The following is a 16178-nucleotide window of genomic DNA, read 5'->3' on the forward strand; positions in this document are numbered from 1 at the left end:
AAAGGCACTCAACAATTTTTCAGGGAAATGCAAATTAAAACCAAATTGAAACAACATTATACATACATTAGAATGGCTAAATTTTTTTAAAAACAGCGTTACTAAGTTTGGATAAGGATATGAACAACAAACTCTTGTATATTGATGGTAAAATCACAAGAAAATTTTAGGTTTTTTTTTTTTTTTTTGTCTCACTCTGTCACCCAGGTTGGTGTGCAGTGGCATGATCACGGCCACTGCAGCCTTGACCTGCTGGAACGTCCTCAGTCTTCCAAGCAGCTGGCACTACAGGTGTGCACTACTACTCCTGGCTAATTTTTTGATTTATTGTAGAGATTTATTGATTTTTTGATTTATGATGTCTCACCATGTTACCCAGGCTGGTCTCGATCCCCTTGGCTCAGATAATCTTCCCACTTCAGGCTCCCAAAGTGCTGAGATTACAGGCGTGAGCCACCACACCCGGCCTTAATTTCTATTTTTATTTTGTGGTTTCTGTGACCCAGAAACTCAACTCCTCAGAATATGCCAAAGAGAATTGAATGCTTACGGCTGAAGAGAATTGACTGCATAAGAATGTTCATAACAGCTTTATTCATAATAACCAAAAACTATAAATCACCCAAATATCCATCAACAGAAGATGGATAAACTGTTTTATAGTCATACAATAAAATACAACTCAGCAGTAAAAAGAAATGAAACTATTGATATGCACAACAACATGAATGAATCCCAAAAACAGATTCAGAGAAAGAAGCCAGAAACTAAAGAACACATACTATATGCTTTGACTTACATGAATTTTAAGAACATATGCAACATATCTATACAGTTAAAGAAAAAAGAAAAGTAGTTGCCTCTGGGGAAGAGGGCAGATTAAACTGGAAAGGAGGTTGAAGGAACTTTATGAGGTAATGGAAATGTTTTTCATCATAATAAAGGTGATGGTTCCACTCATTAAAATTTCAAAATTCATCAAACTGTACGCTTATGACTTATGTATTTTATAGTATATAAATTATATTTTAATAAAGTAGTTAGAATTAAAACTATTTTAAAAGTAATTTACAGTGAAAAATTTGAGTTTTGTTTTGTTTTGTTTTTTTGAGTTGGGGTCTCACTCTGGTCACCCAGGCTGGAGTGCAGTGGCACAATCACAGCTCAGCAGTCTCGACCTCCTGGGCTCAAACGATCCTCAGCCTCCTGAGTAGCTGAGATTCAGGCATGTGCCAACTCGCCCAGCTACTTTTCTGTATTTTTGTAGAGACGATGTCTCACTATGTTGCCTAGGCTAGTCTCAAACTCCTGAACTCAAGCAATCCTCTCACCTTGGCCTCCCAAAGTGCTAGGATTACAGGCGTGAGTCACCATGCCCAGACAGAAATTAAAATTTTTATATTAAAGTAGTCAACTCTGACATTTATATTTTTTATCCTTCCAAAAATAGTTCAATTGCTATAAATTTGCTAAAGATGTACAAATATCAAGGTATTAATCATTCATTCATCAAATATATATTAAGTGATCCTACCCCCAGGCAAGATAATAAGCACTAGGTACATTGTTCTCGCCCTTGAAAAATTCACTGTTTTGCAAGGGATAAATGGACTATGATCAAGGTATATAGACATTGTGGACATAAAAGAGAGAATGTTCGACTACCTGAAAACGTCAAGGAGATCTTGCACTATCACTTGGGAACCCTGCATCACCTGTGGTAACATTGTACCCACTTTCATGAGTCTGAGCCTAATCTGTAATGAGTCTTAACCTAAGACAAGAGAAACTGACCCTGCCTTGCCAATTGTCTAGCTGTTTGCCCAAGACCATCACATTCATTCAACGTAAGTGAAGGAATTTTTTTAAGCCATGAGAGCCACAATAAAGAGCACAAGGTATATATTTCTTGTACTATCTTTGACCTAAATGACTTTGAAACAGATACAAAAAAGAATAAATTTGACTTCTGTTCTAAAGTGTGAGAAGCTGGAGTTGCCACTCCATCCTAACAAGTAAAAAAGCTAAAAGAACTGAAAAATCAACAACTCTTTTTTAGATCCATCAGAAAGGTGTAGTAATAGGGCAAAACACTGACCCCCAAATTGGAGAGATTGACAGGTGAACATAGTACCGAGAATTGTGGCTTGCTGGAGCAGAAACCCACAAGCACAAACCTCCAAGGAAATAGTCCTGAGGTAAAGAAGCCTAAACTATAACTGAGAGATCAAAATTCCAGGGGGAACCGGGCTCGGTGGCTCAGCCTGTAATCCCGCGCTTTGGGAGGCTGAGGTGAGTGGATTGCCTGAGACCATGGGTTCGAGACCCGCCTGGGCAAATTGGTGAGACCTCATCTCTACAATAAATTAAAAAATTAGCCGGACATGGCAGTGCACGCCTGTAGTTCCGGCTACTTGGAAGGCTGAGGTGGAAGGATCGCCAGAACCCAGCAGATCGAGGCTGCAGTGGCCAGGAGCATGCCACTGCCCTCCAACCTGGGCGACAGAGTGAGACTCCAACTCAAAAAAAAAAACTCCAGGGGGACCCAGTCATTGGAGGCCCTTATGCTTTTTTGAGTTTTGCCTCAAAGAGCTTAACCAAGTTCTCATAGTAAATACTGGAGAAAAATTCCCTCATGCTTTTGCCAGGGGGAAAGAAAAAGGAATCATTCTGAAATATTTCAGGAACACTCTGTTCTTAACAAGTTCTGCCCTCAGGAGAAACTAGTTAACCACAGCCTAACCTAATGGGGTATTATCAGAGACTAACTGATCTAAGAGAAGGGAAATATGTAACTTCAGTTCACTCTAATCATCCTCTCCCAACAGGGAATTGAGGGGAGAGATAGGACAGGAAAACACAGGCATAGGATCACTAAAGGACTAGGCCTATTCACGGGACAATACAATGATCTCCCTGACCCTGCATCTTATCACCAGATTGCTTAAGGTTATTTACCTGAATTCCCTCCCTTCACTGTACCTCATGCCCAGTTATCAAGAAGAAATTATATGAAATACTAAAAGGCAAAAAAAGTCATAGTGTAAGGAGACAGAACAAGCAACAAAACCAGTTTCAGATATGACAGGGATGTTGGAATTATCAGACTGAGAATTTACAATAACTATGATTAAGAGCTAAGGCCTCTAAATGGATCAAATAGACAACATGCAAAAACAGATGGGCAATGTAAGCAGAGAGATGGAAATTCTAAGAAAGAACCAAAAAGAAACTCTAGAGATCAAAAACACTAACAGAAATAAAGAATGCCTTTGGTGGGCTTTCTGGTAGACAGGACACAGTTGAGGAAAGAATCTTAGGACTTGAGGACATCTCAATAGAAACCATCAAAATTGAAATAAAAGAGAAAGAATGACTGAAAAAAAAACCCCAAAAAACAGACTATCCAGAGCTATGAGATAACAAACGGTGTAACATATAGATAATGGGAATTAAAGAGAAGAAAGGAATAAAAGAAATATGTGAAACAATAATCACTGAGAATTTTCCAAAATTAATGATTTCATACACTAACTACAGTTCAAGGAAGCTCAGAGAACACCAGCAAGGTGAAATGTGGGGGAAAAAAATTGAAAAAAATTCCTGAGGCCGGACATGGTAGTTCATGCCTATAATCACAGCATTTTAAAAGGCAGAGGCGAGAGGACTGCCTGAGAGCCCAGAGGTTCAAGACCAGCCTGGGCAGCTTGGCAAGACCTCGTCTCTACAATAAATTAAAAAAATTATTCGTGACCCGCCTGGGCAACTTGGTGAGAACTCATCTCTACAATAAATCAAAAATTAGCCGGGCGTGGTAACGCGCGCCTGTAGTTCCAGCTACTTGGAAGGCTGAGGCGGAAGGATCGCTGGAGCCCAGCAGGTCGAGGCTGCGATGGCCAGGAGCAGCCACTGCACTCCAGTCGGCAACAGAGTGACACTCCAACTCAAAAAAAAAATTAGCCGGGCATGGTGGTGTGCACCTATAGTTCCAGCTACTTGGAAGGCTGAGGTGGAAAGATTGTCTGAGTCCAGCAGGTTGAGGCTGCAGTGACCGTGAACCTGACACTGCACTCCAGTCTGGGTGACAGAGTGAGACTGACTCAAAAAAAAAAAAAACAAAAAACAAACAAAAATTGAGAAAATTTGTTGCCGATAATCTACCTTGTAAAAATTGTTATAAGAAATTCTTTTGAGAGAAGGAAAATAATAAAGGTCAGAAACTGAACTGCATAAAGAAAGGAAGCGCATCAGAGAAGGCATACGTGAGGGTAAAATTAAAATGTTCATTGCCATCACAATGTCAACCTGCTGGGCTCAGGTGATCCTTCTGTCTCAGACTTCCAAGTAGCTAGAACTACAGGCATGTGCCATCATGCCCGGTTAATTTTTTTCTTGATTTATTGTTTTTTGTTTTTTGAGTTGAAGTTTCACTCTGTCACCCAGACTCGAGTGCAGTGGCCACTCCCAGCCACTGCAGCCTCAACCTGCTGGGCTCCGCCGATCCTTCCGCCTCAGCCTTCCAAGTAGCTGGAATGACAGGCAAGCGCTACCGCGCCTGGCTAATTTTTGATTTATTGTAGAGATGAGGTCTCGCCAAGTTGCCCAGGCAGGTCTCGAACTGGTGGGCTCAGGCAATCCACTCACTTTGGCCTCCCAAAGTGCGGGATTACAGGCTGAGCCACTGGGCCCGGCCTTGATTTATTGTAAAGACGAGGCCAAGTTGCCCGGGGCTGGTCTGGAACCCGTGGGCTCAGGCAATCCTCCCAAAGTGCTGGGATTATAGACGTGAGTCACCGCAAAATTTTTTATTATTCTTTATCAATCTAACATATAACAGTTTGTCCAAAATAATAACAGCAACAATGTATTTATTATATATGCTTATATATATGCTTATATATAAGCAAAATGAACAACAGCAACAATACAAGGGACAGGAAGGAGGCTGAATTAGTATTATTTTGTTGTTATAAAGTATAATCACTACCCATGAGATAGCATAGTGCTGTGCATTAAAATTAAAAATTTCTAGCCAGGCTCCGTGGCTCAGCCTATAATCCCGTGCCTTTGGGAGACTGAGGTGAGTGGATTGCCTGAGCCCAAGGGTTTGAGACCCGCCTGGGCAGGCGAGACTACAATAAATCAAAAAAAAATTAGCCAGGCGTGGTAGCGCGTGCCTGTAGTTCCAGCTACACGGAAGGCTGAGGCAGAAGGATCGCCGGAGCCCAGCAGGTCAAGGCGGCGGCACGGGTTCCAGTGCCGGGAGCGGCCACTGCACTCCAGTCTGGGCGACAGAGTGAGACTCCAACTCAAAAAAAAAAAAAATTTCTGCTTTGTGAAAGACAAAGTCAAGAAAATGAAAAAGATGAGTCAGACTGGGAGATAATACTTGCAAAAAAAATGAAATGAAGGATTGTTATCTGAAATACACACAGAACCTTTAAAATTCAATAATAAAGCACACAAACAACCTGACTAAAAAATGAGCCTAAAACCTAGACAGGCAGCTTACCAAAGATATACAGCTGGCAAATAACATATGAAAAGATGCTCCACATCATATAATCATCAAATAAATGTAAATTAAAACAAGAGGTACTAGTACATACCTATCAGAATAGTCAATACCAGAACACTGATAACATCAAATGCTGGTGAGGATGTGGCACAATAGGAACTCTCATTCATTGCTGGTGGGAATGCAAATGGTATAGCCACTTTGGAAGATAGTTTGGCAGTTTTTTACAAAACTAAACATACTCTTAGCACGCAATAGAGCGAATCACTCTCCTTGGTATTTACCCAAAGGAGATGAAAATTTTTGTCCACTCAAAACCTGCACACAGGTTTTTATAGCAGCTTTACTTGTAACTGCTAAAGCTTGGAAGCAGTCAAGGTGTCCTTCAGTAGGTGAGTGGATAAACAAACTGTGGTACATTAAATGCTAAAAAGAGATGAGCTATCAAGCCATGAAAGGACTTGGGGAAACCTTAAATACATTTCACTAAGTGAAAGAAGCCAATCTGAAAAAGCTACACACTGTTTGATTCCAACTGCTTGATTCCAACTATATGACATTCTGGAAAAGGAAAAACTATGGAGACAGTAAAAAAAAAAAAAAATCAGTGGTTCCCAGGGGCTGGGTGGAGGATGGGATGAATAGGCAAGAGCACAGAGGATCTGTGGGACAATGGAACTACTCTGTATTGTACATTTGTCTAAACCTATAGAATATATAACACCAAGAGTACATCTTCATGTAAATTATGGACTTTGCATGTCAGTGTATGTTCATCAATTCTAACAAATGTACCACTCTGGTAGAATTGTTGATATTGAGGGAGACTATACTTGTATAGGGGCAGGAGGTATTTTGGAACTCTGTACTTTCCTCTCAATTTTGCTCTGAATCTAAAACTGCTCTAAATTTTTTTATTTAAAATATAAAGTTAAAATGTTTCTATTAAAATTTCTATTAAATTATTTTAAATAAAAAGAATAAACTTCTCAGTTCCTATCCCAGTTTAGTGAACAGAGACAGTTCAGTTCTCTGGCCCTTCCATCTTACTATATGCAACTGGTTAAATGCTTGGCCAAGTCTGGAAACATGACACATGTTGACAGGATGGAGTAAAAGAGTGAACAGAATCATAAGGATAACAGCTTTCACTTGAAAATATGTTGTAGCTGTTAAGAACATGGATTCTGAAGCCCAAATTCTTAGATTGTGATCTTGACTCTACCACTAACTAGCTGTGTGAACTAATTTTTCAACCTCTTTGCACCTTGGTTTCCTCATCACTAAAATGGTACAAACAGCATCACCTAACTCAAAGGGCTGTTGTGAAGATTAAATCAGTTCAACAGTGCCTGTCATGTAATTAAGTGCAATAAATTTGTTTACTAATAAGGGGTTCAAAAGTTAGCAAATATAGAATAAATTTATTTTCGTGCTTTGGGAGGCTGAGGTGAGTGGATTGCCTGAGCCCACGGGTTCGAGACCCGCCTAGGCAACTTGGCGCAACCTCATCTCTACAATAAATCAAAAATTAGCCAGGCGTGGTAGCGCGCGCCAATAGTTTCAGCTACTTGGAAGGTTGAGGCGGAAGGATTGCCTGAGCCCAGCAGGTTGAGGCTGCGGTGGCCGGGAGCGGCCACTGCACTCCAGTCTGGGCGACAGAGTGAGACTCCAACTCAAAAAAAAGAAAAAAAAAAGAATAAATTTATTTTTAAACAGTATGTCAGTTACATTTTCATAGAATATGCTCAATGATATTTTTCTACAGTCTAGACACTGTTTCAGATGAAGTACCTCTGAATTTAAAGCAATCTGTCCAACTGTTGATTTTTACAAATCTACAGTAAATACAATATAGAATGTAACCAACATCTGAAAACAAAGGGAAAATCATGTATTTATTTTTTCAGATAAACAATAGGATCAATTGCTTAAATTTAAAGATATATCACCTGAAAAGCTATCTAGAGATTAAATAAAAATGTATTGAGAACATTATTTGAAAAAGTAACTTACAATTTGAAAATAAGTTTCTCTTATGTTTCCCAATTTTTCTGGTTTGCTTTCCCAATGTTCCCCCAGTAGTATAGCTATGATTAGTTACTGCACATGTACTATGTAATAGGCACTGTTGAAGGTACTGACGATAGAGCATTAAAAAAACCAGACATAAAATGTCCCTGCCCTTATGAAATTTACACTTTAATAGAAGGAGATAGACAACAAACAAACAATAAAATAAAATATACAACATGCTGGATAAGAAAAATAAAAGAGAAGGTAGCTAGGGCATGTCAATGTAAAGAGAAGGTTGGAGCTGCTTTTCTACAAATAGGGTAGACATAAAAGGCCTCTCTAATTAGACTTTCTGAGAAGACATTTTGAGGATATGAGGGAGCCATGCAGATTTCTGGAGAATAGCATTCCAGGCAAAGGGAACAGCAAGTATAAAGACCAACTAAGAAAGGCAAAAAAGTCTTTTTCCATGTCATCTTTTTCCTTTTTTCTCTGATAGCCTATATCTAGGGTAGGCTCCAGATATAATTACTTGCATCACTACAATTTATTTCATTCATTTCTTGGTTCAGAATTCACACTCTGCCATCCTTCTTCTTTGATTCAATAAAATCATTTTTATCGAGTAGTTTTTCTCTCTTGCTTTTTCTATGTCTTCCATTTGATAAAAATGTACTATCTACTATATCCAGGCCTGATGGTGAAAAGATTATTAACATACAGAACATTCCCTCAGAATCTAGTTAAAAAGAAATATATAGACAAAATATATTGTAAAAAGCACCACACTAACACTATGAACAAAATATTGCAGCAGTTAATTCTGCTCAATAAGGGAAAGAGTAATTGAGGATACAGAGGAAGAGGATTCTGAGCTACGATTTAGAGACCAAAAAATAGGAGTTCAAAAGACAGACAGCAAGGAAAGAATATTTCAGGAAAAAAGAAATATCTTACGTATAATACAAGCCCAGAGATGTGTAAGCAAATTATATATTAGGAATGATTCTTGATACAATGTGCTTCACCGAAGACAAAGGAAATAAGAGTAGAAAGGTTGATTGGAAATATGCTAAGGGGCCTGACTTTATCCTGAAAGCCAGTGATTTCCAAACTTTTTGACTGTAATAAATTTTTGAGCATGCATTCATCCCCAATAGGTGCACATGTATTTAAGTGTAAGTTAAATTATGCCAAGAACTACTCTTCTAGTATTTTACACTCATTAGAAAATACAAAAAGATAAATATGTAAAAGATAAATATAAAATAAGTAAAAGTTTCTCCAATAGGATCTTTTTTCATCAATTTTATTAAATTATTGGATAATATGTACCAATGCTATCAATCAATGGCTAGCATACCTTCCATAATCAAGATATGAATGCACTATACTTCTGTTGACATTGTAGTTCTAACTTAGATTTTTCTTGCTCTCTTGGTGTTTTTTTTGTTTTTGAAAGTTTGCTTGGTTTGGGCTTTTTTGAGTCAGGGTCTCACTCTGTCTACCAGGCTGGAGCGCAGTGGCACAATCACTACTAACCACAGCTTCGACATTGTAGACTCAGGTGATCCTTCCGCCTCAGCCTCCTGAGTAGCTGGGACTACAGGCACACACCACCAAACCTAGTTAGTTTTGTTTTGTTTCTTGTTTTTGTAGAGATGAGGTCTTACTATGTAGCCCAGGCTGATCTTGAACTCCTGAACTCAAGCAATCCTCCTGCCTCGGCCTCCCAAAGTGCTGAAACTATAGGCATGAGCCACTGTGCCCAGCCTCTTTTGGTGTTAATAATAATCAAGAGTATTCATAGCCGGGCTCGGTGGCTCAGCCTGTAATCCCGCGCCTTTGGGAGGCTGAGGTGAGTGGATTGCCTGAGCCCGCGGGTTCGAGACCTGCCTGGGCAGCGAGACCTCATCTCTACAATAAATCAAAAAATCAGCCGGGCGTGGTAGCGCATGCCTGTAATTCCGGCTACTTGGAAGGCTGAGGCAAAAGGATCGCCGGAGTCCCGCAAGTCGAGGCTGCGGTGGCCGGAAGCGGCCACTGCACTCCAGACAGAGTGAGACTCCAACTCAAAAAAAAAAAAAAAAAAAAAAGTATTCATAACGTCTAGTATGGTCCACATGTACTTACTTTATTGACTCTAAGATCAACTGTTATGGAATCTGAAAGACCTTTATGGTAGTCAATTTAAACATATCCAAACATACCAAAACTTGTACATATAAAAGGTATAAATGCATAAATAGGTTTGTCTGTATATTTATAATTTTATCCTTATCTATTTTCTTTCAAAAAATAGCTCATAAGAGCTCTTTAGGGCAGGAGGCTATCCTCTCCACTTTATAAAATCATCATAATTTATAGTACAGTATAGTGATAAAATAGCTGCTCTGTAAATTATAAGAAAAAAAATGTGACTTTTTAACCTAACACTTGGGGAGGCAAATTTTTAATGAGTATTTTATTTTAATTTTTAATAAATTTAATCCTCATGGAAGTTGATGCCTTTACAATTTCTGGGTTAAGCAGTACAGCATGATCAAAACTCATAAAGATTTTTCCAATTTCATCATTAAGCTTCAAATCTGACCTAAAATAAACACTTAAAAAATAGGATACATACCATGACCAGGTGGGATTTATGCTAGGAATGCAAGGTTGGTTCACATGTGAAAAATCAATCAATGTAATAAATCATATTACATAAACTAAGAGAGATTTCTAAAACCCACATGATCATCTCAATAGATGCAGAAGAAGCATTTGACAAAACTCAACATCCCAGCCTGGACAACATAATGAGACCCCATCTCTACAAAATAAAAATAAATTAGCTGGGCAAGGTGGCGCACACCTGCAGTCCTAGCTATTCAAGAGACAGAAGTGGGAGGCTCACTTGAGCCCAGGAGTTCAAGGTTGCAGTGAGCTATGATCATGCCACTGCACTATAGCCTGGACAACAGAGCATAAAAAAATCAACATCCTTTCATGATTAAAAACACTCAACAAACTAGGAATAGAAGATAATTTCCTCAACCTGATAAAGAGCATCAATGAAAAATTCACAGGTAACATACTTAGTAACTGAAAGTTTTCCTCTTGAAAGTAGGAACAAGCTAGGATATCTACTCTCATACTTCTAGCCAGGACAATTAGGCAAGAAATAGAAATAGAAGGCATCCAGATTAGACAAGAAAAAGCAAAACTCTATTTGTACATGACATGATCTAGTATATAGTAAATCCCAAGGAATCTACAAAATAAAAAACTATTACATCTAAGAAGGTAGTTCAGCAAAGTAGCAAAATCAGTTGACCAGTTATATTTCCATCTACCAGCAATAAACAATCTGAAAACTCAATTTAAAAAACAACTCAATTTACTATAGCATCAAAAAAAAAAACTTAAAAATAACTTTAAGAATTGCAAGACTTTACACTAAAAGCTACACAGCACTATTGAAGAAATTTTAAAAGATCTAAGTAAAAAGACACCCTGTGTTTATGGATTGGAGAAATTGGTATTATTAAAATGATAATATTCTCCAAATTGGTCAACTGAATCAAGATTCAATGCAATCTCACTGCCTTCTTCTCCTTTTTTTTTTTGAGACAGGGTCTCACTCTATTACCCAGGTTGGCACAATCCTGGCTCACTACAATCTCAAGTTCTTGAGCTTAGGTGAGCCTCCCACCTCAGCTTCCCAAATAGCTGGGATTGTAGGCACATGCTACCCACACCTGGCTAATTTTTGCATTTTTTGTAGAGACAAGGTCTTGCTACGTTGCCTAGGCTAATCTCAAACTCCTGGGCTCAAGCAATTCTCCCACCTCAGCCTCCCAGAGTGCTGGGATTACAGGTATGAGTCACCACACTCAACCCTAGCTGCTGCCTTCTTAACAGATAATTGACAGGCTGATGCTAAACTTCACATGGAAGTGTAAGGGACCAAGAATAGCCAAAACAGAATTGAGAAAGAACAAAGGTGGAGAACCCATACTTCTTGATTTCAAAACTTACTACAAAGCCATAGTAATCAAAATAATGTGGTACTGGCATAAGAATTGATATATATAGCTCAATGAAACAATTGAGAGTACAGAAATAAACCCACAGATCTATGGTTGATTGATTTTTACAAGGGTGCAAATATAACTTAATGAGGATAAACTGTCTTCTCAACAAACAGTAACAGGATAACTGCATATCCACATGCAAAAGAATGAAGTTGGACCTCACACCATGTATACAAAAGAACTCAAAATGGATCCAAGATCTAAAATGTTAAGACCTAAAACCATACAACTCTTAGAATAAAAGACAGATATAAATCTTCATGAACTTGGATTTGACAATGGTTTCTTATATATGACATCTAAAGCATAAGTAATCAAGGAAAAAATAAATTATACTTCATCAAAATTTAAAACTTTGGCGCATCTATGGACATCTCGAAGGAAGTAAAAAAGAATCTAGAGAATGGAAGAAGATACTTGCAAATCATCTTTCTGATAAAGGTCTTGTGTTCAGGATACATAAAGAACTTTTAAAACTCAACAATAAAGTAAAAAACCTGTTAATAATCGGCAAAGGGGCCGGGCTCGGTGGCTCAGTCTGTAATCCCAGCGCTTTGGGAGGCCGAGGTGAGTGGATTGCCTGAGCCCGTGGGTTCGAGACCCACCTGGGAAACTTGGCGAGACCTCATCTCTACAATAAATCAAAAATTAGCCAGGCGTAGTAGCGTGTGCCTATAGTTCCAGCTACTTGGAAGGCTGAGGCAGAAGGATTGCCGGAGCCCAGCAGGTCAAGGCTGCGGTGGCCGGGAGCAGTCACTGCACTCCAGTCTGGGTGACAAAGTGAGACTCCAACTCAAAAATAATAAAAATAATAATAATCGGCAAAGGATTTGAATAGACATTTCTTCAAGACAACATACAAATTGTCAGTGAAGAGATGAAAATATTTTCAATATCATTAGTCTTTAGGGAAATGTAAATCAAAACCACAATCAGTAGGATAGCTATAATCAACAACAACAAAAAAGATAATAACAAGTGTTGACAAGGATATAGAAAAATTGGAACTCTGTTATATGGCTGGTGGGAATGTAAAGTGGTGTAGCCACTGTGAAAAAGTTTAGAGATCCTCATAAAACTAAACACTGAATTACCATATGATCCAACAATTCCACTCCTAAGTATATACCCAAATAAACTGAAAGTCAGGACTTGAAATAATACGTGTATTCCCGTGTTTATCAGAGCACTATTCACAATAGCTAAAATAGAAACAGCCCAAGAGTCCATCAACAGATGAATAAATGTTTAAAAATGTGAATACAATAAAATTTATTCAGCCATGAAAGGAATAAAGTTCTGATACATCTGACAATATGGATAAACCTTGAAGCCATTAGGGAAAGTAAAATAAGCCAGATGCAAAATAACAAATACTGTGTGATTCCATTTACATGAGGTACCTAGAACAAGCAAATTTAGAGATAGAAAGTAGATTAGGGGTCTGGTCGAGTGGGAATGGGTAGCTGTTTAATGGTTATAGAGTTTCTGTTTGGGGTGAAGAAAAAGTTTTGGAAATAGATATTAGTAATGGTTGCACAACATTGAGAATGTACTTAATGCTAATGAATTGTACACTTAGGCAAATTTTATGTAATACATATTGTCACAATTTTTTAAAAGTATAATGTAATATATCAAAAACCATATAATTGTACACTTTGAGTGAATTGTATGGTATGTGAATTATATTTCAATAAAACTGTTTTTTAAAAAGTGAAGAAAAAAAAGAAATGAGCTCTCGAGCTATGAAAAGACATGGAGGAATCTTAAATGCATATTGCTAAGTGAAAGAAACCAGTCTGAAAAAGCTACACACTTTATGATTCCAACTTTATGACATCTGGAAAAGGCAAAATTATAGACACACTAAAAAGACCAGTGGTTTCCTGGGATTCAAAGGGAGGAGAAAAAGAATGAACAGGTGGAGCACAGGGCATTTTTAGGGCAATGAAACTATTCTGTGTGATACTGGAATGATGGACACATGACTATACCTTTTTTAAAACCCATAGAACTATACAACACAAAGAATGAATCCTAATGTAAAACAGAAACTTTAGTTAATAGTAATATGTCAATATTTGTTCAATTGTAACAAATGTACCACACTAATGCAAGAGTTGTTAATAGGAGACAAAATGTGTGGGTGGGAAGGGGTATGTAGGAACTCTATACTTTCTGCATAATTTTTCTGTAAACCTAAAACTACCCTTTTTAAAAAGTTCTATTTTAAAAATGCATGCTTAACAGAGAGACTGCACTGAGTTTTATCTTCCTTCTCATGATTTATAACTATTCACTTTAAACACAAATTATAATTTCACAGTAGCTGGAGAGAAAAGGCTGATCCTCTTACCATTGTAGGATATCAGGCACTCCTGAATCATCTCAGAATTCTACACATCCTTTCTCTACTTCATCTCCTCTTCCACTCCAAAAAGAATTACTTTATGACCTAAATTCTTGTATTCATATACTTCCATCTAGATAGTGCTTGAAGATTCCATAGTCTTTGGAAGCACTTCCTTAGCTTATGACTAAGTTCTAGGTTAATTATAATTATAAATTACAGTGACATTATTATGCCAAATTGCCATGCCTCCTGTTTTATTCACTTTATTTGTTTTCTATGAGGTATCATTTTATTAAGAACCTAAGTGTGTTAGTTTTACACATCCTTTTGGAAAAAAATACTGTTCTCTAAGGCACTGAAGTTTTAACATAGAGAATTAAACTGGAAATTATAACTGTCCCAGAGAAAAGATGACTAATACATTTTAAGAACAACTCTTCCCCAGTTCCTGGTTTTAAATGATCTCCCCTCCCCCAAACTCCTAATCTTTATTGGCACACTGTATAAACTTTTTAAAAATTTATTGACCTGTAGTTCTCTTTCTTGGTTAGATCTTTATCCAGTTAAAAAAAAAATAGACATGAGAGATGAGGTCTTGCTATGATGCCCATGCTAGAGCACAGTGGCTATTCACAGGTGCAATCACCGCAAACTACAGCCTTGAACTCCTAGGTCAAGCAATCTTCCCACCTCAGCCTCCCAAGTGGCTGGAATTATACATTCATGCCACTGAACCCAGTTACCTTGATCTTTTCCAGCTTCATCTATGTGTTGAAAATCTTTTAGTGTGTAAAGGTTGCAAAACCCCTCTCTGCAATGCTGAATAACTTTCTTTGATCCATTCTTGATGAGATAATCCATTAGTGTAAGGGATTTATAAACATGGCGCCAGTTCTTTCCATGGTCACTGAGTCTCTGCCATAGCATATTCATAATCTCTGAGAGGGAAATTGTGTTGAAAGTCAAGTCACTGATATCTAACATCAAAGAACTAGAGGGACCCCAAGGGTCGTTAGAAGTTGCTTCCCTGACTTTTATTTCAGCATCTGAGTAATTTTTCACAAAGTTTTTCACTTGCCTCCTGAATGCCATCGGTAAGACAAGTTTGACCGCGAAGTGGAGGATGAGAGCAATGTAATGGCAATTTTGTGATTGGTTTATAAAACTCTTGACAGGTAATTGGTCCCCAGTTCTGCTGCTCCCATATACAAATGATTAATCTCCACGGTGATAAAGTATCACTTTCCTGCAAGGAAAGCAAAAAATTTGTAAGTTAAACATTTTTCTGAATGTCTGTAGAAAACCAAGTCAGTCTGAAAAATCTAGGTCTAGAAAAATCTAAATCAGCCCCTCACTTAAATCAGCTAAAATGTTCCTAGGATGGGTACAGAAAAATCCTCATAAAAAATTGGCCATATTATTTAAAGAAATATAAGTGGTCTTTCTAGTCCAAAAAGTTCCTGCAGAAAATATCATTCAATTTCTTTTGCCAGAAATATAATTACCATAAAGCATTACAGGGACAGTGGACAAGTTAGTGTGGAAAATGGAACTTGTACTCTGACATCTCTTAGATATATATTGTCATATCTAAAAATAACATGTCCTGAAAGGAATTAAAATGGGAGTAAAAACTGAATCTCAGAACCACCAGATGACCATATGATTATATTCTTTTTAGAACTCCCAAGTCATTAGAATCAGTTCTAAACATGGTCTGCTTTCTAAAAGGAGAGTCTATCTATGAAGACAAATAGTTGCACTTCAGTGGACTCTACAGCTAACTCATGGTACCTTAAAACCACTATTTTAGTCCAAACAAGACTTATAAACTCGATGGAATTACTCTCTTGAGTTAAATTTACTCTAATTGCATTCAAAAAAAGTACGAGTTTAGGATTAGACAGTGTTAATAGTAAGATTCAAATCTTATAAGAATATCTCTAATACCTGGAGTGACCAACATGTGTCTGTCAGATCTCAAAACAAGTATACACAAAGAGTGGCCATTTAGGTTGATACAAAAAATACATTAAAACTTAAAAGGGGTATACAGGTCTGAATATTTACATGATGCTTGTGAATTATCAATTCACAGTTTATATGAAACTATCCCCTTTCTCTTTCTCATTACTTTTTATTAAGGTGGGTGAGTTAGTTTGCAACTTCCCTAGTGATTCACCACTGATGGCCACCAATTGATTTCAAG

General features: G+C 37.7%; 1 protein-coding gene across 1 annotated transcript in view; it reads right to left on the reverse strand.

The window, feature by feature from the left end:
• ENTHD1 (ENTH domain containing 1) overlaps positions 1-15227 on the reverse strand; it is a 127700-nt gene extending 112473 nt beyond the window's left edge. Inside the window, exon 1 of the mRNA XM_008074124.1 lies at positions 14713-15227. Within this exon, the coding sequence (XP_008072315.1) occupies positions 14713-15061 (349 nt within the window). The 5' untranslated portion in view covers positions 15062-15227. The remainder of the gene's footprint in view (positions 1-14712) is intronic.
• Between the last annotated feature and the right edge of the window lie 951 nt (positions 15228-16178).

This window comes from Carlito syrichta, unplaced genomic scaffold (genome assembly GCF_000164805.1).
Source record: "Carlito syrichta isolate Samal-C Ts95f unplaced genomic scaffold, Tarsius_syrichta-2.0.1 Scaffold316302, whole genome shotgun sequence".
In the NCBI taxonomy this organism is placed as follows: Eukaryota; Metazoa; Chordata; class Mammalia; order Primates; family Tarsiidae; genus Carlito; species Carlito syrichta.